The following is a 27,514-nucleotide window of genomic DNA, read 5'->3' as shown; positions in this document are numbered from 1 at the left end:
CTCTTCAACATCCTGGTTCAGATCCATCAGATGCAAAACCAGCAGACTAAAGAACAGCTTCTACCCGTGGGCTGTCAGAACCATTAATGCAAATTAAGAGTGTGAACAGACTTCATTCTGTCGCTGCTTTTGACTCTGTTGTTGCCATTCCCTATGCAATATTTTGGTGTTTCCTTTTTCTGAGCAATATTTTGGCCCCTGTGCAATATTCTAGCAAATGTGCAATTACCACCCCATCCTTAATGACCACAGCCGTTCCACTGTTATTTATTTATTATATTCTATTATTGCCCTTGTACATAACCCCAAAAGGTTTCTGTAACTCATACACCGTGCATATAGTGTACTAATATTGCTGAACTTATATTGTTTTTCTTCTTTGAATATTGTTTTCTGTACTTTTGCACCTTTGTGGTCTTGCTACCTAATTTTGCCGTGCAAGAGCTGCACAATGACAATAAAAAAAAAGTTCTTCTAAGTTCTAAGCAGAAAACAACTAAGAGAACCAGAACCATGAATGACACTAAATATAAGAATATTAATAAAACCCAAAAACACATAAACACTGGGTCACAGTCCCAGGACCATGACAGTAATGGTTAATATACCAGTATGAACAAGCTCTTTAATCAAAATATTTTTAATGCTAAAATATAAATACTATTGTTATCTCTGAAAATACATTTAAAATTATCGTTATATACTTGAATTTCTGAACAGAAAAAAGCATTTTAAGTTGAGTTTGCCAGCTGAAATCTGGGTATAAAAATGTGAATTCAGTTTGTTATTTGACAGTGTTCCAAAATATTTATCTTTTTCCCCTTTTTATGACAGGTAGCCAAATAAATGTTTTAATCACTGTCTCAGGATGCTTTATAACAGAATAAGTGTTGAACTGTATTAATAGTTGTTTTATACAGTTTTATGCAGTATTATACAAAAAAGAAAACAAATAGAGAAAAATAGATAGAGAACAAAACCTCTAAATGACCAAAAAAGCCTATCTAGAAGCAAGATTTACAACTAGGCTGTGCAAGTTGCAAACACCTCCACGTGGTTATTTAACAAAAGTAAGATTTTTTGTTCACCTGAAAGTTTATTTTATACCAACCATGCTTAAAGTTATACACAGGTCTTGGTTCAACACACCAGTAAACTGAATAGATGCTATGGTTACACAGCAAGGAACTGCCATGAGACAGGTTAAACAGTTGTGAACCTCATAGTTGATCTCATTCAGTTTTGATTGGCTCTTCAGATGCAGGAGAATCTCTGTCTTGGCAATTATAGAACTTCCCCACAAATTAAGATCCATGTTGCCTTCATATAATGTCTGCTACTTATGACACTAGAAGAGACTGAGGCTACTCCACACTAATGTGTTTTCGTTTGAAAACGCATTGTTTTCTCTGTTTTGGCCCCCCGTCCACACTGAAACGCTGCGCTTTCCTCTAGGAAAAATGCAGCGTTTTGAAAACGCTCTTGAAAACGCATACATTTAAAAACGCAGCTGTCCTGTCGCAGTGTGGACACACAAAAACGCAGACTTTCTAAAACGATGAAGTATTTTAGTCATGTGATGCAGTCATGTGACCAAATAAACAAAGATAGCGGAGTGCATTATACAGCGGTTGTTTTGATTGCTCTCAATTTTGACAGCCCTAAAAAAGATGAATATCAGTTTGTACATGCTCCAGATAGCTTTTCTTCAAATTCTTTAATTCTCACTCGCTTGTGCGCATGCGCAGGACTGGAATGTAAGCGTTTTCATCCATTTCAATGTGGACGCGCAACTGTGAAAACGACTGAAAACGCTAGTGTGGACGTGGTGCATTTTCAGATGAAAACGCCGTTTTCAAATGTATCCGGGCTAGTGTGGACGTAGCCTGAGAGTGAAGGATGTATAAGGTGGTTGAGACCACACTTACCTTATCTGCATCCAGAATATTCTCAGGCTCTTTGATGAGGACACTCTTGTCAATGGCACTTAAACCACACAAAGAGTGTGGAAGAGCCGTCACCTCCATGTTGGTTTTTTCTCCTGGGACAGTTGAGGAAGGTGTGAACTCCAATGACACCTGACACAGACAAAGCGTGTATTACGCCATCTAAACTTAAATGGTTTTAAAAGAACAAAAGTTCAAGCCTATATCACACAGAAACCATTCACTAGCTTTTATGTAGTTTTTGGAGTTCAGGTTTGATAATCACTGTGTCATTGTCTGGGTGAGCTCGAGTGTTTTTTCCTCTGTTTTTCTTGTGTTGCCCAGTATCTACCCTGGGGTGGCGTCCTCGTCATCTCACCTGATCTGCTCCCCTCATCCTCACTGCAATCAGTGAGATAGCATTTAAGACCAGGGTCCCCCATCTCTTCTCCACCTGTTTTCGAGCTAACCTCACGTTGGTAACAGGCCTTATCATTCTCCTTGTTAAAGGAGCATTTTCTGTTGCACATCCGCCACTCAGGATTAATCCTTCTACCGCTTCCGCCTGTCCTCCTGCCACCTTCTCTCTTGGCTCTCTAGAAAAGAAAGGTTGGAACCCTCTCACTAGCTCACCATTCTAGATGCACACCCAGCAATTCAAACCTGCCAAATAAGACTCTATTTCAGTATTAGTCACCTCTCCAGACAAGCTTCCCTTGCCTTTTCTCTAACCATGCTCTCCCTCTTTTCAGTTTTGCTACATTCGGTTCCCTGCCAAGTATCCCTCCTTCGTGACACTATTTACTCATGTGTTTAAGCAAATAAAACCTGTGAAAACCTTATCGCTGTTTCCCATGCTTCTGGGTCCTCATCCATGTACTAACCTCCAGGCCCTTGTGACAGTACAATTAGCCTAATGAAAAATGGACCCAGAAGATCCAATACAGGCAGCGATCTCAAAGTAGGGTTCAATACTAGGTAATTATCAACAGTCAGTCCAATTCCTAGAAATACAATGCAAATCTATTGGTGACACTCAAGAAAAGATCATTGCCTCACTATTAGAACTCCAGCCCAGTTTGACTCCCAGCCAAACCACTTCCACGCACACTTCCACTCCTTTCCCCGCTTCCATAGAAACCTGCCCCAACTTTACCTGCCATTAACATTTCTCAGCCTGAGCCATTCACCAGGGTACAGGGTTGCTGTAAGGGTTTCCTGTTGCAATGCTCTTATGTTTTCTCAATCACCACACTCCATCTCTGACAACACCTCTGAGCTCTCGTAAGTGGTAGGCAAGCCGAGGGGTAAAGCATTGGTGTCACGGTCCTGAGTCTGTGGACTCAGTGTTTTTCTGTTTGTATTAGTTATCTTTGTTTTCATGATGTGTTTTGATTCTCTTGGGTTTGATTTCTGTCACTGTATCCCCTAGTTTAGTCCTCGTCTGTTCAGTTTCCTGTTTTACTTTGAAAGTCTGTGTACTATGTCAATGTGTTGAGTTTTGCCTCCCCTTGTCTTGTCATGTCTGATGAGTCCCAGCTGTGCTCTCCTCCTGTTTCACATTCCCTAATCACCTCAGTATGTATTTAAGCCCTGTGTTTTTCCCTGCCAGTTGTTGCGTCCTCCACGTTTGTTGTGTGTGTATCCATGGTCGTCTACCTTCAGCATCTCCTGTCTAGTTAGTTTAAGTTGTTGTTTATGTATCGTCCAAAGGTGACTCTCCAGCAAATAAAGCCGTCGTTTAAGTTAATGTTTTGTCTCCGAGTCCTGCACGTGGGTCCAGCCACCGACAGCCACACAACTCATCGTGACAGAAGGACGCAACCATAACATGGACCCAGCGGACTCAGCTCACCTCGAGAGAGAGGTGGACCTTGCTCGCATCCTCGGACTGATGACTCGCATTAGCCACGCCTCAGATTTGCAGACGTTCTCAGTCGGGCTGAATGCAATACAAACCATATTTGACAGAAATCCTCAACTGCGCAAGCTGTCTATTGCCTCGGAGTTCAGCCGTTCGCTGACCCAGGCTAAGGAGGCAGTCAAAGCCCGGGAGCTGGCCCAATTCACCCTCATCTCCTCATCCACACCGCCTCAGTCACAGCGAGCAAGCCTTCTCATGCCGCCGCAGCGGGCGGAGCATTCTAAAGCCCCTCTGCAGCAGCTGAAGTCGCAGCATCGGACTCCTTCCTCCCTCACGTCTGGTTCCGACCACCCCTCACCTGCCTCATGCCTGGCAGGAATGTGGTCGGAGGATGAGGGACCAGTCACTGTTGCTCCGACACCCTCCGTTTTTTCTGTCGCTCCGGTTTCTAAGAGAAAGCGGCGTTCTCGTCGTCGCCGTCCCTCACCGCAACCCGAGTCCAGTTCTGAACTGCTGGACGTGGTGAGTGAACAGAACAGTTGTCACCCGGCTTCTTCCACACTGGGAATTTCCAGCTCTGAGCCGGCGAATTCGGAGTCGGTTAACTTTTTGACTGTTAACTCAGGGCCTGCAAAGACAGAAACTGATGATCCCAAGATGGCTGACTCTGAGGCTGTCTTTCGGGACTCTGAGCATTCTAATCTTCCCTCTTTTGTTTCTTCAAAGTTTGAGAATATTCAGGAATCAGATGACCTTATTTCAGAGTCAAAAGAGGTTATTTGTCCTGTAACTGAGAGTGGTGTTTCTGGGTTTCATTCTGAAAAGACTGGGGTTTCTGTTTTCGCTTCTCAGGCAGGTTATGTTGATTCCGAGCCACCTGTTTTTGGATCAGTTAACAGTGAGTTTCCAGATGTAGATTATATGTGTGAATCTGTTATGAAATTTTCTGACTTGGACAATCATGATCTCACTCGGGACATTAAAGATGCAGCTCAAAAGACTATTCCTCTTACTGCTAAACTAAACAGGGACAGTTCAATTTCCCAGCCACATTCCATCTATGCTGTGCAGGCTATACCTCATGAGGCTGTTGTTGGTGTTGCTTCACCCATGGTTTACGCAGCTCACCAGCCAGTTCATTCTGAGGCTTCCTATGATAAACCTCATGTTTCCATAACCTCCCCCGAGTTAAATTTCACAAGCCTGGAGTCTGCTTATTCAAAGACTGTTTGTGTTGCTCATTGTGAACTCTTCCAGACTATACGTCCTGTGACTGTCCAGGTTAAGACCAACCAGGTGTCATCTGCTGTTACCAAGCTGGCAAAAATACTTGGTTCGAACACTGCAGAAGTGGTTGCTCAAGTTAAAGTTTCGGTTCCACGATCATGTTTGTATGACTCTGTGCGCCGTGCTTTTCAGCCAGTAGCCCTGGACACTGTGTGTGCAACTTCCCAGGCTGCGTTTTGTAAGACTGTGTTTTATGTTGCTTCACACCCAGTTTCTTCAGATACCGCTTGTATAATTCCTCCAGCACCTGTGACTGCCCCTGAACTCGTTTTTTCTAAGACTGCTAACGTCAACCTGGACAACTTAAGAATAGCGGTTTTACCAAGGTCAGCCTGCCGCAAGTCTCGGTTTTCTAGAACCATGTCTGGTACCATAAACCTGGTTTTCCCAGTGACTGTTACAGCTCATCTGCTCTGCTCTCCGCGTCCGGTTCCAGTTCCCAGGCAGACTATGGCTCCGTTCATCCATGCACCTGTATCTGCTCCACGGGCGGGGATGGTGGGCGCCCGGTCGTTGCCTGTGCCTGTTCTGGTTCCCTGGGTGGGGGCAACTGAGACCCCGCTGACTCCTGCACCCGTTTCAGCTCCTCGGGTGGGAGCAGCGGCGGTCCAGCTAGCTGCTGCACCCACACCGGCCCCCAGGGGTACGGCAGCCAGAACACAGCTCTTCCCTGGCCCTGTATCTGTTCTTCAGGTGGCGGTGGCTGAGGTTCGACCAGGCCCAGTACCCGTCCCTGTTCCCCGGAGAGGAGTTGCTGAGAGTCGGTTACCCGCTCTGTTGCATGTTCAACTACCATCACTACACCCAGCACGACCATCATCGCGACCACCACTACAACTTCTGTTTCAGTCAACCGTCCAGTCTCACGTCATGTTAGCTGGGGGTTCAGGTGAACCCAACCAGCGTCCTGCCTCGTCTGCTGGGGGTTTAGGAGAACCCAGCCAGCCTCAAGTGTCGGCTGCTGGAGGGCCCGAGGAGCCCGTCCAGCCTCATGCCACGTCTGCTGGAGGGCCCGAGGAGCCCGTCCGGCCTCATGCCACGTCTGCTGGAGGGTCCGAGGAGCCCACCCAGCCCCACGCCTCGTTAGCTGGTGGTCCTGGAGGACCCAGCCAGCACATCTCCACATCACCTCCTGCAGCCGTCCCGCTGCCGTCAGGTTCCGCAGCCGTCCCGCTGCCGTCATCTTCGCCTGGTCCAGCCTCCGCATCCTCATCATCTTCGCCTGGTCCGGCCTCCGCATCCTCATCATCTTCGTCTGGTCCAACCTCCGTGTCTTCATCCACGTCTGGTCCAGCTTCAGCTCCGCCTTCGTCTGGTCCTGCCTCAGCTCCGCCTTCGTCTGGTCCTGCCTCGTCTGGTCCTGCCTCGTCTGGTCCTGCGGTTGCCACGCCGCCGTCGGTGCCAGCTCGACCTGTTTCGCCTCGCCTCTGCCAGCCGTTTTCCAGGCCGCTAAGTTGGCATCATGGCCTTCGGGGACGGCCTCCGGAAGGAGTTCGTCGCCACCGCTGGCATCGCGGCCGCCCTCCGGACCTGCTCAGTGGCCACCACTGCCTTCCGAGTGGTCGGCCTCCAGAACTGTTTGCCCGTCGCCGCCGTTGCCGTGTGCACGGTCGGCCTCCGGAACTGATTGCCCGTCGCCGCCGTTGCTGTGTGCATGGTCGACCCCCTGAACTGTTTCGGCTCTTGTGTTGTCGACTCCCGGACTTTGATATGGACTCGTGGATAGTCTTGTTTTGTGTTGACCTGTTTTTGGTTTGTTCTGGTCTCTTGTGCTCCTTGTTTTTTGTTTGAGGCGTGTTTGTCATCACATTCATTTTCATCCTGCTCTTATGATGAGTTTCAAGGGAAGATTAAAAGACCTTTGCCCACCCCATGTCTGAGGGCAGCGTAGCTTGGAGCTTGAAGTCAAGTTAGATGTAACATAGCTAAGTTTGTCATCGATTTCTGCATGGCAGCTGCCCAGGTGGGTTGGCCTAATCATGTGCTCCTGGGAATATTTATGAGTTAGCTTCTCATGATGAGCCCGCATCGTTCAAGGATTTGGTTTATTTCCTCCTCCCTCTCTTTCAGGATCGCCTGAGAGAGAGAAAAGGCTACGTAGCTGGCTATGTAATTGCACTTGCCTCTGTTCTACCCGATCCTCCCATTCTAGCCACAGTTTTAAACAATTTTTCCCATATTACTCATCAAACCAGACCAGTCTCCCAAATTACTTCTGGTGACTGTCCTTGGCTACCCTTGTCTAAAGAAACATAATCCCCATATTGAATGGTTACACAAATTACTAGCTGGAGCCTTTTTTTGCCTTGCTAACTGCCTCAATAATCACCTGCCGAACCTTCACCACCAGATCTGTCCTCAGTCCCCAAGGAGTATCATGACCTCCATGAAGTATTCCGTAAACATAAGGCACGTCCACTCCACAGACCCTATAATTGCACCATCAACCAGCCAACCTGACAACTTGTCCAAGCCAGAGAGAGAAGCCATGGATAAGTATATTCGAGAGTCCCATCATCTGCCCATCCTCTTCCCTGGTAGGTGCAGGCTTTTTCTTCATCACTAAGAAGGACAAGACCCAAAGTCCTTGTATTGACTACAGAAGTTTAAATGAGATTGCGATCAAAAGAAAATATCTTCTCCCGCTCATCAATTCAGCTTTTGAACCTGTTCATGGTGCCACCACTTTTTCTAAGTTAAATCTACACAATGACTATCATCTGGTCCCCCTTTGGTCACTCAAAGTATCTGGTCATGCCGTTTGGTCTCACTAAAATTCCCACAGTTTACCAAACATTAGTTAATGAGGTCCTGAGAAACTTCTTGAACGTTTTTGTGTTTGTGTATTTAGACGACATCCTAACCTTTTCCAAGACTCTGGAGGAACATCTGGTCCAGATCAAATCTGTGCTGAAGCGCCTTCTCGAAACCGGTTATACGTCAAAGCGGAGAAAGGTGAGTTTCATTCATCTTCAGTCACTTTTCTTGGTTACATCCTGGCAGGAGGGCAGGTGAAGACCGACCCAGCAAAAGTCCAAGCTGTTAGGGAATGTCTCACTCCCACATCTCAAAAATAACGTTCTCAGATTCGTCAATTTTTACTGCTGCTTCATCTGGAATTACAGTCAGGTAGCAGAACCACTCACTCACCTCACCAAGATACCCTTCACCTGTACACAACAGGCCAAAACTGCATTCACCTGCATTCGCTAATACAGATGAATGCAGGTGTTCACCTGTGTTCATAGTAGAGGTTTATGCCTCCAGTACAGGAGCGGTTTAATTTCCTGGGATGTGGAGGAAACTATCCACTGTGCTCTGCTTGATGAACCTCTTTTTGCAGCCGGAGGTGGAGCTCGCCATTCCATGAGTCCAATATCTACATTGGCATGACATCTCGACTTGGACTCAGGAAGTGCTGCTCAAGGTTCTCGATTGACCACGCCACAATGCAGATCGATTGAGAACTCCGGCTCCCAGGTATACTCCGGGGCAAAAGCTATGGCAAATACCTCCCGCAAGCAGGCCCCACGCAGCATTGGTCCCTATGAAATCAAGGCCATCATCAGCCGAACGGCAATAAAGTTAAGGCTCCCTGCATTCATGCGCATAAATCCCATATTCCACGTGTCCCAAGTCAGGCTGGGGAACTCCAGCCCTCTGTTCACAGTTTTGCCATATTTGACGCCCTGCCAACTATCCCTCCTTCGGTATTTATTCTTGTGTTTAGAACTTGTGAAAACCTTATCACTGTTTCCTGTGCTTGAATCTGCTCTTGGGTCCCTGTCCATGTACTGACCTCCAGGCACTTGTGACACACTCCCCACTCGATGTTTGCTAAAGCTGTGGCTTCCTTGTTGGGAGGGAGTCTGTTCCACTTTGATTGAAGTTTTTTGAGGGTTTTTTTCTTGTATGTCATGGCTTCATATAATTAAACTTAACTTACACTAATCAATATATCTAGTACAGCTTCACACAGTTTACACCAACACATACCTTGTGACTGAAGCATTTCTCAGTAGAGAAGTCAGCGCTGTGGGCAATCACATTCGTACTGGAAAGTACAGCATATGCTACAATCTGGACGACTGGTGCCATGTCAGTAGAAATTCTCAATTTAAAGGACACCTCACCCTCATTCACTGAAACAAACAAGCATACCAAAAATAGCTATAATATCAGTTTTATTTTAATAATCACCAAACTTTTTTTAAAAGGGTAACTGGATTTAATACCTGATATTACAAAAGAATTTCATGAACTCATGATTTGAGCCAGTCTTTACATACCTGACTGATCTTTAAATTTAATCTGTTTAAATCCTTGCATGACAATGGCTCCTCTGGACAACACCTGAAGAATATAGAAGAAAATGACATAAAATGTGTAATCCAGCTGTAACATTGTGCATTTTGCGTCTCTCCCAGCTTTAAGTCCTGCCGGGAGTTATTCAGAAACAGACAGTGCAGTCTGCTTGTGGTCTTGTATTTTGAAAATTGACTGGACTTTGGACAAATGACCGAACATCCTCCAGCTTCTGTCTCCAGTGGGGCAAAAGGCTCAGATGCCCCTTCTCCCCTTCATTGTTTGCATTTTTTTTTTATCAAACTAGCAGCAGCAATCTGGCTATAGCAATTAAGGGAATAAAATGCAAGAATGTAGAACATAAAATTAGTCTTTATGCAGATGATGTGTTGCTTTTTCTTCAGCATTTACAAACCACTTTCTCTGAGGTGAATATATTAATAAACTCTTTCTGTTTCATTCGATAAACTGGTAGATTTTCAATTTTTTTTACCTTTCTTTTTTTTTCTTTTTTTTTTTTACTGTGGATGAACTTGTGACAAGCAATAACTCACCAGATATACCACATCCATGTAAACTGCAGTTTCCCTCACTATAGTGTACTGAATAGATATATCCTCTTCTGCATCGCAGGAAAGGGGTTTATCCTTCATCTTCAGCTTCAGCGAGCTGAATGTTTTTTCATCTTGAGAAGGAGGTTGGGATGTATACACTGTGTGAAATCCTAAATCATAAAAAGGAGTTCTATGGCTTTGGAAGTATAGGGTTGGTGTCAGGGCTGCCTGAATTGTAGAAAAGAAACATACATAATTTGATGAAGAAGAAAACACTGTGGAAGGTCACTGAAAGATGGGTTTTAGAAGCAAGCTAATGTAAAATAATCTTAACAGTTTCACTATAGTCACTAATTACTATTGTAGCACCTTGGACAAGCAACATCAGAAATCATATTAAGTCAATGAAAACATTGTCATGTAACTTACCAATGCTGACTTAAAAACTACTGTTTCAGTGTAATTATCTACTTACATGGAGTTTAATATCCTCATGAAAGTTATCTGTGCTGAATGAAAACTCAGCGACACCGTTGCTGTCAGTTGTTAGATTTTTTAGTAAGCGTTCTGACCAACGTTCTCCCACAAACAGGTACACAGGTGCTTTGGAAATGGGTGTATCATTGTAGTAAACTGCTTTAACCTGTTCAAACCACAATGTTTCATTACTAAAACCCACATTATTTACACTACATTCTAAATTACATAGCACAAATTTGAACTTACTTTTCCCTCCACATTTGATCCTGGTTCCCAAATCTTGGGAACATCAACAAAAGATGCTTTTCCAAGGACAAAAGAAATTCTTATTTTCATTTCTTGTTTGTGTGAAATGCCTGAATACGAAACCTCAATGTTAAAACAATGCACATGCCATATTTCCACAAAAGCACAATAACCTATAATTTAAAAAAAATGTAACAATTAAAATAAAATGAAAAATAACAACTGCAAGACTTTCCTGTTCCCTCCTCTTCCATTTTGGCAATGACATTCAGCTGATCTTTAAGGAATTTTTTGTTAATTTTGGTGAAGGTTGACATCTTGAACGTAACAGCTGCACAGCCTGTTCCATCAGCCTAGAAATTCCAAAACAATAAAATATAAATAATTTTAAAAAGGCTTACATCATACTTTTATCTCCTAAGACCCGAAGTCTTTCATGGCATGCATTTTTAATTTGTCTTTGCTATTTGGGCTGATTGGGACCTGATGAATGTAAAAACAAAGAATGATTTTGCTCTACAAGGGCCTGATATCCACATATAAAGATATTCATTTTAATTTCAATAGAACAGTGGCAGTATAATGTTGTTGTAAGTGAAAATCAGGCTCGTGTAGAGCAAAATTTAGTATTGTGGTCTAGACAACCCAAAATTTGATGTCAACATATGTTGACTCCAGGTTCTAGGAGGTTAAGCAGGTTGCAACAATTTGGACTTTGTTGCAGTCGCTTAAGCCAGTTGTAGCTCTACCAGTGTTACTAATGGAATAAATGACTTAAACTCATTATTTAATCAGTTAGCTTGTTAAGAGCTGACACACTGACACAAGCATCAGCCACAGAACATATTCATAACAGCAGAAAAAAATGGAGTCAAAGCGATAGCTACAATTCAGCATTCATAAATAATGAGGGCACAACAGTGAATATTACTGAATCTGTAACCGGGTATTTTATAATACAGAATTAAAAATAAATGCTTTAAGGACACTAAAAATTATTTAATTGAAATTCAAGTTCAACTTGAAATTTTACTCATTACATTCTCGAAATTTGGAGATAGATAAGATAATGATAAAATACTGCATTAATTCCTGACATACAGAAACCTTCTGCATGGGCATGTGGTCTGCTTTTATCTGCACATTGTTTCAGGAGAAATTTGAGACTGGAACAACTGTACCCGTTTGGTCTCTGTGTGGCAGGGAGCCTCTGTCTTGTGTTTCTTAGCAGAGGAAATAGAGCGTTCAAGAAGTCGGCACATCGTAACTGTAATATTTCCTGGAACAGGCTGTCCAAATGTGTACCTATTAAAATAAAAACAAAAATAAAACAAAACTCCAATTTGTGAGGATCTAAATTGCCATTTGTCAAGAAAGGACTCCTACTTACTTTGCACATAATTTAATATCAACTTCTTCCTGGCCAATACTCACTTCTTCAGATACATTTACTGTTACGTCAAATTTGGGTAAAACTGGGGACAAAATATCAAAGTTAATATCTGCATTATATTAAGAATATTTAAAAACAGAATTTCAAAAGATCTTTTTAAAGACCTGACTTACCATACTTTTCCACCTTGAATTTGTGAACAAATTTATCTTCACCCACAGAGACAATTATTTTGTACGTTCCTTCATGGGCCTCAGAGTTCAAGGAGTATGAAAGCTGCAATATTTTATTATTGGATGTTTCATTTAACCACTGTCCAATCCTGTTTTTATTGGGATTCTGTTAAATACAAGAGAAGTACGTGTACAACTTAACCTTTTCAATTGTTTGCACTTGTCTGCATATTAAAGAATATGTTGGTGAACCCCAAAGGTTGTCTGGTGCATATATTGGTGTTTGTATTTCTGCTTATTGAGTGAAAAACAAACAAATGAAAGTCTAATAACCTGGTATAAGAGAGAACTGGACTACTGCATCTCATCTGGTCTCCAGTATAGGCAATATAAAGTTGTGATCAAAATGTTACATAAAGTTATCATAGGGAAAAATGTCATAGTGACTTTCGTTTTTTTTATTTATTATTATTATTTCTGTAGACTGTTATTTTTCCAGGTTGAGATGACTATACAGAAAAAATAAATTATTTTGTATTTTCTCTAATCGGTAGCCATCAAGAATCTTCTGGTATAATTCCAGATGGATATTTAATAATAATACATTTTATTCATAAAGCGCCTTTCAAGACACCCAAGGACACTTAACAAACAACAAATAAACAACAATAAAACAAATAACAGAACAATGATCAAATGAAGAACAATAAAAACAAAAGCACAATATAAAATTAGCAAACAATTGATTCACAGTGAATATACAGATTTGAACAGATGGGTTTTGAGTTTAGATTTAAACCAATGTTTCTTATATCTGGGAGCAGAGCAGCTGCAAGCTCTGCTTCCCATGGTCGTGAGGCGGAAAGAAGGCACAGCAAGCTGGATAGAAGATGAGGATCGAAGTGAGCAGGCAGAAGAGGTAGTGCTTAACAGATCAGAAAGGTAAGCAGGAGCAAGGTTATGAGGGTGAGCAGAAGAAGTTTGTACACTATCCAGAATTTCACAGGGAGCCAGTGAAGTTCCTGAAGAACAGGGGTGATGTGCTGGTACGAGGAGGTTCTGGTAATAATGCGGACAGTGGAGTTTTGAACCAGTTAAAGCTTATGGAGGGACTTTTGGAGGAGACCGTGTGAGAGAGAATTACAGTAGCAAAGCCGGGAGGTAACGAGACCATGGACAAGAATGGACAAAGACTGGTGGGAGAGAGAAGGACGTAATCTGCTGATGTTGCGTAGATGGAAATAGGCAGAACGATTGAGATTATTGATGTGAGATTTATAGGACAGGATGACACCAAGGCTCTTAACATGAGGTGAAGGGAAAACCTCTGGAGTCATCAGTAGTGAGTGAGAAATGATTTGCCTTCAAAAGGTTGGATTTAGTGCCAATAAGAAGGATTTCAGTTTTTTCCTCATTAAGCTTAAGAAAATTAGAGCTGAATCAGGATTTCAATTCAGATATGCATTCTGTAAGGGAAGAAGCTGGGAGGGAAGAACCAGGTCTGCAGGAGATATATAACTGGGCGTCATCAGCAAAACAGTGAAAGTGAAGATCAAATTCACAGAAAATGGTACCAAGAGGGAGGATGTATATTATGAAGACAAGAGGGCCTAAGACTAACCCTTGGGGTACACCAGATGTGACTGGCAATAGATGAGAATGGAATGATTTAATTTGAATAAACTGGGAGCGGCCAAGGAGATATGACTGAAATCAGGCTAGGGGTGTGTCAGAGATGCCAAGAGAGGAAAGTCTGCTCAGAAGGACGTAGTGAGAGTTTGTGTCGAAGGCTGAGCTCAGATCCAAAAGGATGAGAATGTTGAGAAGACCAGAGTCAGCTCCGATTACAAGATTATTAGTAACTTTAAGTAAAGGAGTTTGTAATCCAGTTCCTGAAATCATCCTAAACAAAAAGGAAAAACAAGTTATTTTACTACACACAGTATTGAATACTTTGAGGTAATTTTTAGTGCATTTCCACGTGTACTAGACGGCCTATGGTACAAGGTGGATTAAGCACATCTATTTTAATACTCCTATTTACAGACTGAGTTCTTGTGTTTACATGTTATTGAAATTGATTATTTGTATTTTGTTCAGATCTGATAAGCATTTACATATTGCTGCATTTCTCAAGGGAGTAATATATTTATTTATTTGTGATTATATATACAGTGAGTTTATTTCTGATGGATGTGATGAATGTTTACCATAAAAGTGGCGACTATAGTTCCTGAATATTTGAAGCCTTGTGGAAAATCTTGAATCTTACTGAAGGTTACAACTGTGAATTTTGAAAATTGATACTGTGAACTTTGAACCTTGATATTTTAATGTTGTACAACATGCCTGAACTGATAATGATTGAACTGATGATAGCTGATCTGAACAGTAGTAACTGCAGCGTGACAGTACTGTAATTTGTGAGAGTTATTCTTAAATTGGTTGTGACATATATTTGGCCATTTGTTTATAGGTCAGGTTTTTATATGGGACGAATCCAAGGACCAGTTCAGCGATTACAGATCCCAGAGTGTTCCAGTTTTCACTGGATGGCGAGCCAATCCCAGATCCTAGGGGACGATATACACATTGATGGACTACAATTCTCTGCTGTACAAGTAGTGCAGTAGGACAGACAATCACACACACGCACTTCTCATTGGATGGACTCTGTTGCAATGCACCCATTTGTCATGGGCCCCATCGGTACCATTTGGACTTTAAAGACTAATTCTTTACTTCTGCACAATTTTATTTTATTCTATTTTTTTGCTACTTTGGGGGGAAATTTTTATGTTGTAATTCTGTGTTGGTTACAAAAATCTCTTGAAAAAAATCTTAAAATGGCTTAAATTACTAAAGTTACTTTAAAGCCACACAACTGTGTTTTGTTTCTCTGTCATTCATGTACCAGAGCTCCAAGAGTCCTTCCTATTCTTCTGATACCAGCCCAAATTACTCATCACCTTGGTTATTATCCATTGGTACTGTATATAAACCCACATAAGTGCTGCAAGTTTCTATACTGTGACATGAGTGAAAACCAGATTGAAATCTCTTGTAGATGTTATTATTAACCAGGTGTGAAAGAAGTTGAGCTGCACCGTTTTTTCAAGTATTTTAGAAATGGAGGTTAGATTAGAAGGAGGTTGTTAAAGTTGAATGATAGCAGAGATGAGTGGGAGTAGAGAAGAGAGGCAGGGTTTCAGGTCATTTATTTGACCATTCTTCTTAGCAGAATTGGTAGAATTAAGGTTGAAGTAAGACATTTTTAATAGAATTAAGAACAAGGCTTTCAGAAAGTAATGTAAGCCTGCCTTATCCATTCAGTTTTAGTTTGTGTTTGTGATCATTGTCTTGTTGGAGCAGTCAATTGTGTCCAAGTTTCAGCTGTCTAGCTATTCACTAAAGGTGAAGTTGAAGAATTTGGAGATACAATAAACCTCATTCATTATTTCATCTGGTTTGTGCAATGTACCAGTACCAGGAGAAGCAAAACAGGTGATGCTATCACTGCTACTTGACAGCTCGTACAGTGTTCTTTGGTTTGAAAGCTTAACTCCTCCAAACATACTTCTTGTCATTGTGACCAAACAGCTCAATCTGTGTGTCATCTGTGCATCAAACGTTTCCTGGAAATCCTAATTTTTTTTTTTTCATTTAAGTGTGACAATTTGGGTCTTCTTCTGGAACTTGGCAAAGTGGTTATCCTCTTAAGCCCATACGCCCCAGATAAGGGGGCAAAAGACAGGAGATAGGTTTGGCATTGGGGCTTAAGAGGTTATGTCATATGGTGTTGTGAAACAGACAGGATGGAGGACCCAAACCACAAACTCTCAGACAAAAACTAAACTCAAAAATTTATGAGTTTATTGCTGGACTTAAGCAATACAAAACAAAAACAAGAATGAACTAGAACCAAAGAAACAGACAGAGCACACAGCCAGGGAATGAGCAAGATTGTGACAAGAAACAGAGGGGAGATGCAGACATAAATACACACAAACGAAGGGCAAACGAAGATGGGAACACAGCTAAACGTAATCTAACAAAAAAGACGGGAGGCAAAAGTGAACATGCTGAGACAGGAGACTATCAAAGTAAAACAGGAAGTACAAGAAACACAGACTAAGATGCAGACTGAGTAAATGAAGCATATGCGCAAGTTCATCAAGGAAGATGGATGGTCTCACATCTATCTGCTTCCAGGTGCTGGGAATCTCGAGTTTTGTACTTCCACTTTCCCACGTTTCCAAGCTGTTTGTGTCATCACTGGTCTAGTCCAATCACCTTCTCCAGCCTTTTCCAGGCCAATCAGCATTCATAGTGCATACTTTAAATCTCACTGTGCATCTGTTTTTCTCCTTTGCAGATGCTGTTGTGCAATCCAATTCATCCCCATCCCCACCTCTCATCACTCAAGCTCCATTCAAGACACCTTCATCTCCACCACCAGCGTCTAAGCTCCGATTTATTCAGCAATAAATCATATTCATTCTTGCTAATAATCTGTCCTCACTGAAACACAGGCAACAGGTGGAGTGAGAGAGACACGGAGACATGGCTGGCCAACAGGCAAAAACATGGGGACCGAGACATGACTGGGAAATTGAGAGCGAGAGACAGAACTTAACACACCTAACCAGACATGAAAGACTGCACGGGGAGGCACAATAACAAAGGAGATGCTGGGGAGGAAACAGAGACAAGACCAAGAGAACCCTAAAGATAACTAGAAAACTAAAGCGACTTATGAACATAAATATAAACAGACAGAAACTCCACAACTAACACAAGGAAAATGGAAAATGCTGGGGAAAAAAACCCAGAATCATGACAGATTATACAGTGATAATGATCCTGTGCAGATGCAGATTTTTGCTCACCTCAAGGCTTCATAATGGGATTTCACAAATTTAGAGACAACATCACAGCAGCTACAGACATCTTTGATGCTGTCTATGATTTTCAGCCTTTTGAAAAACGGATTCAATACTTGAGCTATTCTTACATTCTACTTATAATATAATGTTGTATAGCTTCCTAAACCCCCTGATCTTTCTGTATTTTCTATTTCTTCCATTTAGTTCCCATCTTTCCCACCTTCATGTCACGCACTGAAATTGGAATGACGATAGCCAATGAGTGCCCTCAGTGGACTAATGTTTGAAGCTATACTTTTAGTTTTCTGCTAAAGCACCATGTTCTTCTCTATCCAGCTTTGATATGTTATGGTGAAGGTTAGGCTCCCTGTTAGCTGTTCTTCTACTTGTTTGTATTGTAATTATACAAAATAGTTTAATTATCAGTGCTGTGTGTTTAATGTAAAGGTGTAAGAAATAACCTGACACAATATATACTGTTTATATATCAACAAAATTGTCCCACGGTAAAACACTGATATCAGAATCAGCATATAAATTTCAGAGTTGCTGCACTTTGTTGTGCTGTTGGCTTTAAGGAACGTTTAGACCCTTAACAAATCTATTAGATTTACATGCTGAATGTAAAAAAGAAAAGAAAATGATGTGTGGATACTTTCTTACCTCGAGTTCAATGATGTTGCACTAAAAGGCAAAAAATCAAAACGAACAAAAGTGAGAAAATTGTTAGAGGAAATGATTTTCTCATACAGTGTCCTACCAATGTCTCTATCCAACTGCAGGCTTGGTAGAAGTTCAAAAATATTCAACACGTAACACAATTGAACATAAAATGAATTTCAACAGTATGTGATGTTTTTATGTTATTTTGTATACTCCAAGTGTTTGCTTGTTAGAGTTATCACAGAATAAGTAAAAAAACAAATTACTAAAGACAGACAATACATTGTACTATTGATTTGTTAGTGCAAGTTGACTGATAAACTCAGAGTGATAAAAGTCAAGGAGGAAAGGAGAGACAGAAACACTCACCAGCTGACTGACAGGTCTCAACTTGGGGTCCAGCGCAACAACCCTGAAATGCACTTTGGAAGAAGTTCAAAGATTTTACACCTTAATGAGTAATAAATCCTGACCAAGAAATGAAACTGAAACATTCTCCAACATCATTACTGCCAAATAAGCAGTAGTACTAACATCATTTTCTCTTTGCTTCTATTCGTAACAAGCTTTAAGTAAATTAAATGTGTATATATTTTATATTGTTCATCCTCATATCCTTTGTAGAGGAAAAGCGTGAAATGGACATGGTGGACTGCCATGTCTATACACGCCTTGTTGTGATATCAGGTTGCAGCAAAAGACTTTCATAAAGCCCGGAGAGCACTTTAAAAAAACACAGCAGATGAGAATCTGACTTCTCCGAAGCAAAATGTAAAGAAATGATAGCTGGCTTAAACGGTGTCAGAGTTTAAAGAACTTTATAGGATAAATCAGAATATTGAGTTGTAACCTAACAAAAAGGTCCATATTAATGTTAATGATGTATTTGCACCTTCAAACTGTACCAGACTTTCCTGACAGCTACAATAAGAGGATGCAAACTCATATTAGGATATGTTTGTGAACAAGGGGTATCTTTACAGAAATAACAAAAAGCCAAACTTCAGTCAGCTACAACTGTTATGTTTTGTCTGTAGTGCTTTAAGTCAGTCACTTTATAAACTGTTAAATACATTTAATAGGTATTTTTTTTAAATAATTTATAGTTAATAAAAATGTGCATTGTGAAGCAGCATCCATGAATTTTTTCAAGGCTTCTGCATTTATCATAGAATCATAATGCTGAACAATTTAGAAAAACAGTTTGTAGCATACTTGTTCAGACTGAAGGCAGAAGGTGTTTTAAAAAAGCAGAACAGTTTAAAAGATTTAAATCTAAGTGTTTCAAAGACAATAATGTGTTTCAAAAGTGTTGGTGACACAGAGAGTGCTTGGATTGTGCAGCACTGCTGTATTTTTACACATTTTTATTTATCTATTTAATGTTTAGATTATTCTAAAAAGAAAACATGAATGAATGAATGTTTGCTGGAAATAGTTTCGGTGATTTGTACAAACATGGCCAGACTAACTTCAATTCACATTTTCAAAACTTGCTCAATAGTTTGTAATTATCATAGTTCAGCTTGACATGCTATCAAAATATCTGGAAATTATAGAAATAAACGTTTTTGTTTTTGAGTGAAAGAGACGTGTTCATGGTGGAAGTTAAATACACCCAGGAAAGGGGGGGGGGGGTCTCCCAGCAGCTGGGGGCAGCCATACTAAGAGGCTGAATCTGTATCAGAATAAGTCCATCTAGCTCTGATGGGTCATCAGCTCACTCTTACCTGTTTGTCCAGGGAGGTAGAGGGGTTTATCCGTCTGGATGAATGTCCTGGCCTTGTAGGCTTTGATCATGACTTTTCTCACTTCTTTTGAGTGAAATGTGTCTCCTCTTACCTCCACCTCAAAATCCAGAATCTTTTCTCCTTCCACTAAAGGAGCCTTTAAGAGAAGTGTTTGAGAGAATGAGGCGCATTATTTATTTATTCTTATTTATTTATAAGAATAAATAAATAATTGTATGCTGTGTTTAAAATACTTGACTGTATTCACCTGCAGTCTTTTTTTTTTATATTAGAAATTACCAAGTGAATCAAAACCCATCTTGGGGAGCTCACCTTAAATTGAGTACAAGTATGAAAATCTTCATTGGATGTATGTGTGAGCAGGGTTGTATTCTCCTCTCTGGACATCAAAGTGACAGTCATGACCACAGTCTCACTGGGCTGCAGAAGACTTGCACAGAATTTGGTCTCAGCTCCAGCTTCTATAACTGCAGGAATGGCCACCAGGTACTGCCTGCAGACACAGACAGATGAACGCTTAAAGCACTGACAAAGAAGGAAACCCCAAACCAGTACTCGTGCAAACTTTAACTACAAATGTTACACACAAAGTCACAAAGCAAACAAATTCTATTTTTCTTTATAAAGAACACTTAAACTTACGGTTCAGCCACCGCTTGATCCACACACATCCAGCTCAGGAGGACACTCAGTGTCCATGTCAGAATTCTTGAACAGCCCATGACTCACTGCAAAGATTTTCAGAGTCAGCGTCTGTTAAATAGACACCCCCTCAACCCCCATGCCCCTCCCACTTAGCACAGATACCAACACCCATGACCAGCCCCTTCTGTTTGGTCTCCAGATATCTTAAAAGCACAAAAAGTTGATCATGCAAAAATTCTACAGGTCAAAAAATTCAAACAATTTTAAGATACTTAAGATGTAGTTTTTTTTTTTATCCACAGACTTGTTTAGCACCAGGTGCTGTCTTCAAAATTAAAGCAAGTAGTAGTTTTTTTTAAGTTTTTAGTTTTCAAATGTGTATTCCATTCTATTTATGCTAACACTGGAGAGAGAGAAGAGTTATTTTTTGTAAGTATTGATGTTTTCCTAATATTTTACCAAAATCCAGGAAGGAAATGTGGTTGCAGTGAGTGAAGTGTTGTAACAACTACTGATCTGTAATGGCATTCTGAAATAACAGATAACATACATAACATACATATCACAGACGTGATACAGAGTAACACCATGCAGATGCTGACTGAGTATGAAACACAGGATGATCGCTGTGTTGTGAATTAGGGGGCAGGGTTTAATAAGAATATTTTCTTCTTCCTGCTCCTTTTCACACATGGTTGTAGTGTTTTTTGATAGAAAGTGTGGTTGGTTTGTTTGAATTGTTGTACCAAGTGTGAAATAAATAAATAAATGAAAAATGAAATGAAATGAAATTATGAAGAACGTGTCATAAATTAGTAGAAAGGTCACCCGAGCACAAAGCACTGTAAAGGTTCCACAAGTTTATTTACAGATTTAGGCAAGGGGGAACAGAAGCAGTCAACAGAGCAGGCATTTTTGGCTTTTGACTTCCAGTAGTGGCATGCACACATGTGAATAGACCTCACGGGTTCAGGTTTCGCGGCAAGATTTGCACAGAAACAGGTATTAATACAGGGCATCCATGCTGTTCTCCTAAGAATTTCATGGCTTGCTCATATTCACCTAGGGCAGGGGTCAGCAACCTTTTACACCCAAAGAGCCATTTGGACCCAGTTTCCACACAAAAGAAAACACTGGGAGCCGCAAATACTTGATGACATCTAAAATGAAGATAACACTGTATATATTGCTTTTTACCTTTATGCTTTGTGTGAAAAACTAAGGTGTGTTGCTTATGAAATCCATGAAGTGCTACAGAGAAAATTATATTTTATTTAATAATAATAATGATAATTGATTGCATTTATATAGCGCTTTTCTAGGCACCCAAAGTGCTTTACAATTCCACTATTCATTCACTCTCACATTCACACACAGTTGTAGCCACAGCTGGCCTGGTGCAGACTGACAGAAGCGAGGCTGCCATATCGCGCCATCTCTGGCCTCTATTTATGTAATTAACACATTTTTAACGAAATATAACAAAAGGAAAGACACCCAGCTGAACTAAAATGATCCATGTAGCAAACAAAAACTGTTGTGAGCCGCCAGCCTTAACAATAAGTACTAATTAAGCACTTTCAATACATAAATTTCGTGACAATCGCCTTTGGGCTTTTGAAGCCTTGGCCTGGCTTTTAAAAAGTAATTGGAAAAAAAGTACCATGTTGCTAAAAAATAAAAAATAAAAAAAAGGGAAAATAGATATTTGCAAAATTCTGCCTAAATATGTATTTTACCTGGTTAATGTGTGTGGCGGGGCGTGGTCTGCAGCACCGCTCCAGGGGACTTAACGTCTGTGCTCTCTATGCTGTTGTTGGTGTGTGTCGGGCTGTGAGCTGAAAAGCTACAGCCGGCTGTATGCGTACAGCAACCGTGTGTGAAAAGTGGTCAATAAAGAGATGCTGAAAAGCGTGTTCATGGAAACATCGTCGGGTCTGCCGTGATGTGTTTACAATGGGACTTCTGCTCCTGAACCTCTGCGCACAGCGTCTGCAAATCGGGGCTGTGTGAAGTCACTTTCATCTTTACGCAGGACTGTAAGCTGTCATCTGTGAGCGGTGTTTGTTTTAACATAGTTCACGGAGGAGAATAGCTGCTGACATAATGTGGATCCGAAGATCCATAATTGGCCTACCTGGGGTTGAAAGTCTCGATAAATGCACGGCGTTTTGGCGGGTATGACGCTTATTTTGAGTGATGAAAAAATAATAGAATAATAATAAAATGGCACATGCTCTGACTTCTTTCCTCTGTTTAGGGGGACCAGGCAGGGCTGTCCTATGTCGCTGTTGCTATTTGCAATTGTAATTGAGCCCTTAGCCATATCGCTAAGATCAAACCCAGGTATCACCGGGGTTTCTAGAAATGGTATAGAACAAAGAGTCTCCTTATATGCAGATGACTTGCTTCTTTATATCTCAGAGCCAGCATCCTCATTCCCTTTGGTACTTTCAATACTTGAACAGTTTAGCCTTATTTCTGGCTATAAACTGAATCTTGCCAAGAGTGAACTGTTTCCCCTGAATGCTGCTGCACAGAAATATCAGTGCACAGCACTACCTTTTCGAGTTGTATCAGACAACTTCACATATTTAGGGGTTAAAATTACAAGTCATTTTCATGCTCTTTTCAAGCTTAATTTCGACCCACTTGTGGAGAAAGTTAGGCAGGATTTGGACAGATGGTCTCTACTCCATCTGTCTGTAGCAGGGCGCATAAATACAATTAAAATGAATATCCTCCCCAGATTTTCTTTTCTTTTTCAGTGTGTCCCTGTATTTATTCCAATTTCCTTTCTTGTTAAATTAGACAAGATTCTGTCTGGGTTTATCTGGAACAAAAAAACACCCAGAATACACAAGACATATCTTCAAAGACCGAAAAAGATGGGGGGGGATGGCTTTACCAAACTTTATGTTCTATTATTGGGCATGTAATATTCGTATTCTCAGGTATTGGCTACAGGGGGAAGACACGAATAATGCCCCGGCCTGGCTCAGTTTGGAGACTTCTTCCTGTGTCTCAGCCTCTTTACCAGCCCTGATTTATGCCCAAAAGCAGCCTTCGAGTACAGGCTCTTATAATAACTCTATTGTCAAAGTTACCTTGAAAATATGGTATCAATTTCGTCGTTATTTTAAGTTGACCTTTTTTCCCCTTCAATCACCCATCTTGAAAAATCCCTCTTTTCAGCCTTCGTTAGCTGATGGTGCTTTTTATTTGTGGGCCTCTTTGGGTATCAGGTCTTTTTCTGATCTGTACATTCAGAATACATTTGCCTCCTTTGAACAGCTCTCATTGAAATTTGGCCTTCCAAAAAGTCACTTTTTTCGCTATTTACAAATCCGGAGTTTTGTGAAGGAGAAATCCTCTCAGTTCCCATCTAGACCTTCTTATCATGACTTTGATAACCTTCTATTGCCTCCGCCCTCATTACAGGGCCTGATCTCCTGTTTGTATGGGAGAATATGTTCCTTTGGCAACTCTTCAATCTCGGCTATTAAATTGGCATGGGAGCAGGATCTGGGGTGTGTGATTCAGGATGACTCTTGGGATAAAATTCTTTACCGGGTCCATGGCTCCTCATTCTGTGCCAAACATGGGCTGATTCAATGTAAGATTCTGCACCGTGTACATTGGACTAAGGCCAGACTAGCTCAAATATACCCCAATCTTAGCCCTGACTGCGACCGTTGTCATCAAACACCTGCCTCTTTAATGCATATGTTTTGGTCATGTTCATCCCTCAAACAATACTGGATTAATATTTTCTTGATTTTATCTAAGATCATCCAGCTAACCCTCCAACCTGTGCCCTTAACTGCTTTGTTTGGGGTTCTTCCTGATTCAGTTGCCTTGCCGACGCCTCAAGCGGATCTGGTCGCATTTCTCACCTTATTGGCAAGACGCAGAATATTGCTATGTTGGAAGTCCCCTTCTGCCCCATCCTGGGAAATCTGGATCAGAGACGTTCTGCATTTTAGCAAACTCGAAAAGATTAAATTCACCCTGCGCGGGTCTACGGCCAAATTTTTTAAGACCTGGCAACCCTTTTTTGATCATGTTCAGACTTTGCGGTCTCGCAATGCTCCCAATTAGCCAGCTCAGACTCTATCATATTTTATTTTTTCTTATCTTATGTTCAAGTAAGAGGCCTAAGTTTAAGTATATGGATTCTATTGTGCCTGCGTTCTATGATGGTATTTATTTAACTACTTTATACATATTTCTTTTCTCTAACAGAATTGATTTATCCCTATAACTAAGCTGACCATTTATCATGTGTGGGGGTTTTTTTCTTTTTTTTTTCTTTTTTTTTTTTTTTGTTTGTTTGTGTGTTTTGGTCTTTATGTGTCTGTGTGGAGGTGGGGGTTTTGGATACTCTCCACATCTCCATTGTACATTCAGGAACTGTTGTCTTGTACCGTAGGGTTTGTTACTAGTATTATTAGATTGGATTTTTTCCTTTTTCTGTTTGTACACCCACTGGTACTGCTATAATTATGAGGTGGGAGTGTATGTCTTATATTGCTTTATGTTCTTTAAAAAGAAAACGGCATATTGTTCAATTTGTCTTTTGTAAAAGTCGATGCAAAAACTTTAATAAAAATATCGGGAAAAAAAAAAAAAAAAAAAATAGAATATAATTTTATTTTTGTATTTCTAGAACTACAAGTTAAAAAAGAACTAACATAAATAAAATACACTTTAGCTAAATACTTCTAATTTATTTTCCCAAACCACGCGGAGCCGCACTATAAGGACTAAAGACGCGCATGTTGCCGACCCCTGAACTAGGGTGATGCCCTGCCTGGTGCTGGAAGAAGTGGTTGCTTATTTGGTATCTGTTACTGAAACCAAGGCTCAAAGGAGTCCAGGAGGGCAGGCAGGATGACTGCAGCTTGAATTCATCACTCCATAAGATGTGCTGTCACTAATTTTTGGTCCAGTTCTTGAGTAATTGGCATCCCTCAGCATTTGAAATTTGAACTTCCTTCTTTCTCCCTGTGACCTCCCTTGGACCTTGAGCTAGCAACACACTGTGTGACAAACTGCACACAAACAGTTTGTGTGTTTGCTGATGTTCGTTGAGCTGATAGAAGCATTGCATTTGAAATGATTTACCACATGTTACTCCCTTTGTGTTTGCTCGTCTTTAGTAGTGCTATCTAGATGCCGAAGTACCGCAGCTGCAACTTTTGGACACCAATGTTGTACAAAAAAAAAAATAAACAAAAAAAAAATACCGTCCCACTTTAACCCCTGACTACAGCACCCAGTTTTGCCTCTTTTTATGCGACATCCGCTGACTGCCTTTCACGTCTTACTGTTTAGGCTCAAATCGGTTTGGTATTTGAAGGCCTACAGTGACATGAAATAATAACTCCCCTCAAATAGTAAGGAGTCTATTTTAAAAATGTAAGTAGAAATTAAAGACACTGGTTTAAAATGTAGGGAGTGAAATTAAAAAGCAGTCAAAAAACACAACTACTCAAGTAAAGTACAGATACCTGAAAATTCGACTTAAGTACTGCAACAAATTTTTGTACCTTGTTACTGTCCACCTCTGCTCAGGGGGCTGCCTTGTGAGTGTCTCATGCCATTTTTCTATTTACTCTTCTCTTCATACTTTTGGTCAGTGCAGAAAGAATGTTTAACTGCAGCTATCTGTTCATTCTGACTTTTGTAACATGTTGTTTGGCCTGGATACACTTCAACTGGTTGGATAGCGCCCTACAGGGTCTGTCACTATGCATATAAAATAAACTTTTACTTTTTCAAAAGCTGATGTTCAACTATGTCAAAAGGAGGTCAAATGCAGTCCAACTGTTTATTATATAATTTAGTTTTTTGTTTTGGTATTTAATCCTAGGCATACAGCTGATCTATTTCTTTGATTTCATTAGCTAACTAAAGTCATTTTGTGTTGTTGTTTTTAGTTTTTATTTATGTTTACCGAATAAGACATATTTTGCGCTCTTAGAAAGCCCTTTAACGTATCCCAAAGTACCTGGCGAGAGATTTTTTGTTTTGGTTTTTTCCACAATCCTTGCAATCTTGGCTTTTTCACTGTGCCTGTTATAAGTGTGTGTTCATATGTTTTCATTGGTTAAATTTAATTTTTAAAAAAATATCTCTCAGGAAAAAAAAGAGTGTGGATTGTTATCTTTTGCCCTCTTCTTTACATGAGATTTAAAACTATTGATAATGGGTTTTAAAGAAGCTCTAACACTCAGATCCTATCAGCCTCACACTGTGTTTCTATTTGCTTTAGTCTTATTTGGTCTTGATAATCTGTCTTCACGGGAAAAAGTTTTTTGTTTGCTTTTCATTTTGGGGGAGGGGAGGGGTGCATGTTTAAACATTGTACAGTCCAAAGTTTTATAGGTTATGGAAATTTAAAAAAAACAAAAAACATTATTTTATGACAAGAAATCAGAAACTTTTTGTCATTGAGCTAAACTGTTGCCCCAAAAAGCATCTCTGAATGAACAATACAACAAACTCTGAAGCTAATGGGCAACAGTAGTAGAAGGCCACACTGAGTGCCACGACACGAGGCTATAGTTTGCACAAGACTTGGACAACAGAAGAGAGTGAAAATGTTACCTGCAGAGCACAATCAGCTGTATCCTTCAGACAGTAGAGTTAGAATTTGATTTGGTATAGACAGAATGTAAGCATGGATCTTATGGAGGGCCAGGAGTGACAAAATGAATTAATTAATTACACCGTTAAATAATTAATTAAATGTGTGAATAATTCATTACAATTGGAATTAATTCCTGGTGATTTTAACATCTATGTTTGCTGTGAGACTGGAACAGTAGTACAGGGAGTGCAGAATTATTAGGCAAGTTGTATTTTTGAGGAATAATGTTATTATTGAACACCAACCATGTTCTCAATGAACCCAAAAAACTCATTAATATCAAAGCTGAATGTTTTTGGAAGTAGTTTTTAGTTTGTTTTTACTTTTAGCTATTTTAGGGGGATATCTGTGTGTGCAGGTGACTATTACTGTGCATAATTATTAGGCAACTTAACAAAAAACAAATATATACCCATTTCAATTATTTATTTTTACCAGTGAAACCAATATAACATCTCCACATTCACAAATATACATTTCTGACATTCAAAAACAAAACAAAAACAAATCAGCGACCAATATAGCCACCTTTCTTTGCAAGGACACTCAAAAGCCTGCCATCCATGGATTCTGTCAGTGTTTTGATCTGTTCACCATCAACATTGCGTGCAGCAGCAACCACAGCCTCCCAGACACTGTTCAGAGAGGTGTACTGTTTTCCCTCCTTGTAAATCTCACATTTGATGA

The 27,514-nt window shown here is 40.5% G+C and overlaps 1 protein-coding gene across 1 annotated transcript in view; it reads right to left on the bottom strand.

Annotated features, from left to right (window-relative positions):
• Window positions 1-25,785, bottom strand: part of LOC146579967 (alpha-2-macroglobulin-like) — a 35,262-nt gene extending 9,477 nt beyond the window's left edge. Inside the window, exons 1-16 of the mRNA XM_085266551.1 lie at window positions 25,725-25,785; window positions 20,170-20,255; window positions 19,840-20,020; window positions 19,507-19,663; window positions 18,146-18,198; window positions 17,777-17,797; window positions 12,228-12,393; window positions 12,052-12,136; window positions 11,843-11,966; window positions 10,900-11,014; window positions 10,662-10,774; window positions 10,411-10,578; window positions 9,936-10,163; window positions 9,366-9,429; window positions 9,073-9,218; window positions 1,929-2,078 (exon numbers count right to left, since the gene is read on the bottom strand). Coding sequence (XP_085122677.1) covers window positions 1,929-2,078; window positions 9,073-9,218; window positions 9,366-9,429; window positions 9,936-10,163; window positions 10,411-10,578; window positions 10,662-10,774; window positions 10,900-11,014; window positions 11,843-11,966; window positions 12,052-12,136; window positions 12,228-12,393; window positions 17,777-17,797; window positions 18,146-18,198; window positions 19,507-19,663; window positions 19,840-20,020; window positions 20,170-20,249 — 1,851 coding nt within the window. The 5' untranslated portion in view covers window positions 20,250-20,255; window positions 25,725-25,785. The remainder of the gene's footprint in view (window positions 1-1,928; window positions 2,079-9,072; window positions 9,219-9,365; window positions 9,430-9,935; window positions 10,164-10,410; window positions 10,579-10,661; window positions 10,775-10,899; window positions 11,015-11,842; window positions 11,967-12,051; window positions 12,137-12,227; window positions 12,394-17,776; window positions 17,798-18,145; window positions 18,199-19,506; window positions 19,664-19,839; window positions 20,021-20,169; window positions 20,256-25,724) is intronic.
• Window positions 25,786-27,514: the final 1,729 nt, after the last annotated feature.

Source organism: Mchenga conophoros, linkage group LG3 (assembly GCF_057382185.1).
Source record: "Mchenga conophoros isolate Kocher_MC1m ecotype Shallow Benthic linkage group LG3, M_conophoros_male_GT1.1, whole genome shotgun sequence".
Lineage (NCBI taxonomy): Eukaryota > Metazoa > Chordata > Actinopteri > Cichliformes > Cichlidae > Mchenga > Mchenga conophoros.
The sequence above is the reverse complement of the archived record's forward strand: the minus strand, read 5'-3'. Positions and strand labels throughout refer to the sequence as shown.